The sequence below is a fragment of the Cladophialophora immunda genome (genome assembly GCF_000835495.1).
Source record: "Cladophialophora immunda strain CBS 83496 unplaced genomic scaffold supercont1.20, whole genome shotgun sequence".
In the NCBI taxonomy this organism is placed as follows: domain Eukaryota; kingdom Fungi; phylum Ascomycota; class Eurotiomycetes; order Chaetothyriales; family Herpotrichiellaceae; genus Cladophialophora; species Cladophialophora immunda.
Window position 1 is genome coordinate 11,336 of NW_015622560.1, and position 5,128 is coordinate 16,463.

At 52.3% G+C, this 5,128-nt stretch overlaps 1 protein-coding gene across 1 annotated transcript; it reads right to left on the reverse strand.

Moving 5' to 3' along the window:
- Positions 1–1,273: 1,273 nt before the first annotated feature.
- On the reverse strand, positions 1,274–3,192 carry PV07_12588 (uncharacterized protein; the record flags this gene model as incomplete). The annotated part of the gene is made up of 4 exons (XM_016400128.1): positions 1,274–1,819; positions 1,873–2,606; positions 2,662–2,956; positions 3,037–3,192. 4 exons carry the CDS (start codon positions 3,190–3,192, stop codon positions 1,274–1,276), a joined length of 1,731 nt encoding a protein of 576 aa, XP_016242230.1.
- Between the last annotated feature and the right edge of the window lie 1,936 nt (positions 3,193–5,128).

Sequence of the window (5,128 nt, forward strand, 5' to 3'; positions counted from 1 at the left end):
CTCGATCAATATCCGGGATATGTCGGGATATTAGCTTTTCTGAATTGCGATATCATTCAAGAGTATCTCAGTGCGATCAATCTGGGGTTGGGTCATCTCTCTACGTTGACGAGCGTGAGCAATCTGGCGTTGGTGCTCATACATGGGCACATGGTTAAATATGATTATCTTGGGGGTCGTAACCATAACCATAAATAACCATGAGGTCGTAACCATAACGTGTTATAACCATATAACCATATTATAACCATGACCTAATCGACGGCAATATTCGCTCTAGACCCACTCAATATCATCCAAAATCTCGTCGTCTAGCTCCTCATCTTCATCCGCCACCATGGCCTCCATCGCCAGACCCATCCCATTAAGGTTGGAAAGCCGGATATGGCCCTCTCGTATCCAGCTGCCGATACATTCAATTCTTTGGATGTTGAGACTCGATAGTCTTAATCGATCCCACGAGCAGGTCCTTCTGGACCCCGAAAACGCCCTCTCCGGCTCCGCCGACTCGGCCGGGATCGACAATATTGACATAGCCATCCTGGAGAGCCGTGGTCGGCGCGATTGCTGCTCGGCACGACACCACCACTCAAGGGGGCTGCAATCAATGCGGAAGGGAGGTGACTCCACAAAGGTCTTGAAGTCATCGTCGTCCCGAATTCCCCAAGGGATATGGGCTTTATATATTACTTCTCCCCAAGGAACCTGACAGCACTCTCGAGTACTCAGTCTGGGAATTTCTTGGTCCTCCTCTCGATGAGTTGGCGGAGAAATCCACGAAACCTGAGATGTCGTCCGGGACGGGAAACGATTCTCGGAATGTACAGCAAGCCGTGCATTACCTCTATGCGCAAGGCTGGATCCGCCGATGGAGCCAAATGCAGACAACCTGCCACCGCGGAGAGACATCTAAAAGACCTCTGGGTCAATTACAAAGATGTACCGTTACCGGAACAGTCACGTCGGCATCCGCCTGACGATGATATTCTCGACGACGTACTCAATCCTAACACCCGACCTTCCGTGGAAGATCTGTTTGGCTCAATGGAACATTTGCATAGCAGCCCGGCCGCAGCCACCACCGCCGGATGATGGCACTTGAACCTCGGCATCCGACGCGTTTAATCGGGTAGGTCCGCCGTTGTTCTCGAGTTATCAGCACCGCACTGATAACAAGTAGCTCTGAAGTTCCACTTTCTTTTTCATGGGGGAGGTGGGGAATGATGATACGCCAGGTGCAGGCAGAACACGGTGCAGTTTTAGAAATTGCATCTTAAGCCACAACCGCAGTGTCGATCCCGTGCAAGTGTGCGAACTTGCACGCGCCGCCGTACTTGCAAATCATTCCGTTGGGGCACATGTGACCCTTGACGCAGAGAAGGGTGTTACAAGCGGACCCTTGCGGGCAAGGCTGGGTCCGAGATAAATACAGCAGCGCCGCGTATTCTCCGTCGTTTAGTCGTGAATTGTGGTCATAATCACAATCGTTCTTTAGGCAGTTGTTAGTGAGATAGTGTGAGTTGCACAGACGCTTATTCCGGTCTCGAATCCCATTCAGGGTGGATGGGTGCACGGCCAATCCTTCGGGAAGATCGATCCGTTGGTTGTTGGCGTTGCGCAAGATTTTACCAACGCTGTTATTGGGGATGAGCAGGTGGAGACGGGTATCTGGTGTCTGCGTGTCTTCATCGACAGGGCGATGGGCCTGGGAGGAATCCGGTATCGCCGGTGAGGGTAACGTTCGTGCAAACACAGGGTTCTGTCGTATCCAGGTGGCATTCCCTGGGGGTGGATTGCCCGTTCGCTTCACCCAGGCCTCCTGTAAATTGGTTCGTCAGCGTCATTGCACGACGCTATGGGCGAAACACTCACCACAGCCCTCTTGATGATATCCTTGCTCCTGAGGAACCATTCGTCTTCTTCGCTCTTGCCCCAGAAGTCGGGGGTCAATCGTAGCGCCAGCTCCACATCGTGTTTGACATGGCCGAAGTCCAGTCCTCGGGAAGACTGGTTTAGACGTCTAGTAGTGCTGTCGATGAGAGCGGCTTCGATTTCACTTCGTGACGGACGCGCTCCAGATGTCGACGACAGGGTCGAATTCGGGAAATCGAGTCGTGAAGGTGACTCGTGCTGCGAATCCATGTCGCCATCATTTTCACCTCGGGGTAGGTGATTTCCACCTTCAGGGCTAATGGTGGTGTACCAAGTCCCAGTTACTGTAGTTTCGTTCCCAGGGGCATCGATAGCACCGAACCTTGCGGCGGGCTTGGATCGCCACGGGAGAGTGAAATCATTGTGGCCACTTAGCTGTGACTCTTTCTCACGAGCTTGGTCGAATCCGATACTTCGACGCCCATGATTCCGCGGCATTGACACATCAGCCAGGGCTTCGCCCCGGAAGATGTTGGTGAACTCGGTCGATCGCAATTTGGGCAGAATACTCGCAAATTCAGTGGCAAACGGAAGCCCTTTAAGCAGTATAATGCGGGACAAGATCTCTGTGTCGATCAAGAATGAGCCCAGGAAGGACGCAAAGCCATTGTCCGCAGAAGCACCAAATATGATGTGTTTACAATGGGCATTGTAAACGTAGAGATTTAGATTGTCTGCGTCGACCGGTTAGACACGATCGAGCGGAGAGGTCTCTTCTGGTGGACGCACCTTTTAACTTTGAATCGGCCGCCTCTTTATGATTTCCGGCATCGATAAAATCACATAATGGATGTGCTTTATTGAACCCCAGTACGAAATCTGTGAATACGGAGGTGGTTTTTAGGATGCCCTTCTCGGCGTAAGCGTGACTGAGGCCTCTCAAATTGGCATAGACTCGAATGACAATCTTATGGTCGTGCTTGAAGTTGTCGTCGTAGCGCATGTAGTCAAAGACGGCCTTTCGGAGTAACTTGGCTGCTTCGTCGCCACCAGCAATGCCTTTCTTAACCAGCTCATCTAAGAACTGGGCGGAAGTCAGCCTCGGAAAGCATGTGAACAGGGGGGATACAGGGTTGATTTGTAGAGTTTGGGAGGGTGGTGTACTAGCATGCAGTCGCCGTCTATTAGCACCATGATAAATGCGTTTCGGTCCATCGTCTTTTGCATGTCATCCAGCTTTTGGACCAAGTCATCGAACAGAGAATTGCGAGCATGATCTGCCCGCCTCACGTCGATGATCCGCCTGCGAAGGACATCCATAACTAACGTCTCTAAAGGCAAATTGCCCTACTCCGGTGCGTAGTGAGTTCCTTCGGAGTGTAGCTTGATGGATTGTTGATCGAATAAATCCCACCGTCGAGTCATTCTGGCCCTGAATTGGCGGGGCACATGGAATGCCGCGGAAAATTAGAGAAGGCGATCCTCGCTGGGGGACTTTCGGTGATTGGGCGCTGAGTGATCGAAACGTGCGCAGCCAACCAAGAGGTGTCCAACCTACCTCAGTATCTTACCCCCTACGATTGCACCAGCCACGCACTCCCGTGGGGTGCAATTGGCATCCAAGCGGGCCGGTCGCGGCTGCAGCCTTCGGCCTACCCGTGCGCGACAGCCCCTCCATACGCTTCAACATCGACTTCACCTTCGTCACTGCCGTCGACATCTCGTCCGTTATCCCTGTGTAGCGCTCTCATCGAAGCTATGCATTTGAGGGAGTCTGTCAAGAAATGGCAGAGGCTCCTTCGCAGACCGTGGCAAAGTTGTCCCAACCCATCCGAGGCATATTGCACATCGGCGGACGCCCGCGTTGCCAGCCTCCCCATACATTTTGTATGGAACCCCAAACCCTAGCACCCTTATTCTCTGTAGAACCGCGTCGCCTTTCCCATTTCAGCATCGCTGATTCTCCTCAGAATGGCGCCGCGTTTCCACCACAAGACGACACGCTTCCACTAATGGCTGAGCCGTCTACTACTGATGTTGCCTTCCTTCGTGCTCTTGGTCTCTGTATTAGCATCCCAGAACGAATCCTAATCTGCACCCATGACTCGTGTGGCTACGCCATCCAACGGCCTGAAGAGCGCGCCCGTCGCCATTTATGAGAAGCATGAGATTCCCAAGGCATCACGTCGTGGTCTGGATTCTATTATTAAAGCTTTGGGGCTTTCGAACCCTTGTCTGATCCCTCCTCGACCCAATGGATCGTCTCCACACCCTCACCTAAAGCTCTTTTCTGGTTATGCTTGTCGACTGTGCGGAGATCTGACCACAAGTTCCAAGCTTCACCAACAACACCAATGTTTGTCTGCTAGCACCACCTCCGACCCAACAGACAATGAATATACCACTGAGGAAGTTTTCCTCCAAAGTTGGGTCCAAGAGGGGGCTCGAACGTACTGGACTGTAAATATGGATCATTCTGATGCAGCCGCTTCTGAGCAAGCGTCATCTTCCAATCCTCATACTCGATCAGAAACTGTCATTCCTCGATTGGAACAGCTTTGTCAATCAGAGCGAAACCGCGTCGCAGAATTCCAGCAATCGACCAGAGATGACGAATTACCCGACTTGACAGCGACCAGTCCATGGTTTCAACGGACTCAATGGCTGTCAACTTATCGTGGAGCTGATCGAGGCGTTCTCGTCAGGATGGCCACCCTGCCAAATACGAATTCTCAAACAGTGGGTCGCTATTTAGGGATGTATAACGGTACTCGCCTTGAGTTGTCAGCGCGTAATGAGCAACGCATTAGCACGGTTCTTCGCGCTGTGGAAGAGCTCTACGGGCGTTTTGAAGAGACTGTCCAACACACTGCTCGAGGGATTTTGTGCAAGGTCTATTCCCAGGCTCTCCACGCCGGCGCCTAGAGACCTTTCCGGCTCGTCCAGCGGCACAGCAGGCATGCCAGCTACATCCGGGTGGTGAAGAAGTTTTTCTCCTTCCTTCTTGCAGCGTACTTGATCGACGACGTTATCTGTCATTCCGTCTTGAAGTTTCGTCTCACTTCCTTCCAAAGGACCGCCATTGGTCGACTTTGGAATGATTCTTGCTGGGCTGCCCTGGCGTTGGCACTTCCGCAGTCACAGTCCGGGTCGGCAGGAGGGGATGACTTTGAGGAGCAGATGCTTGATGACGATCTGAATGACGAGGAGGGTGAAGAAGGTGAAGAAGGTGAAGAAGGTGAAGAAGGTGAAGAAG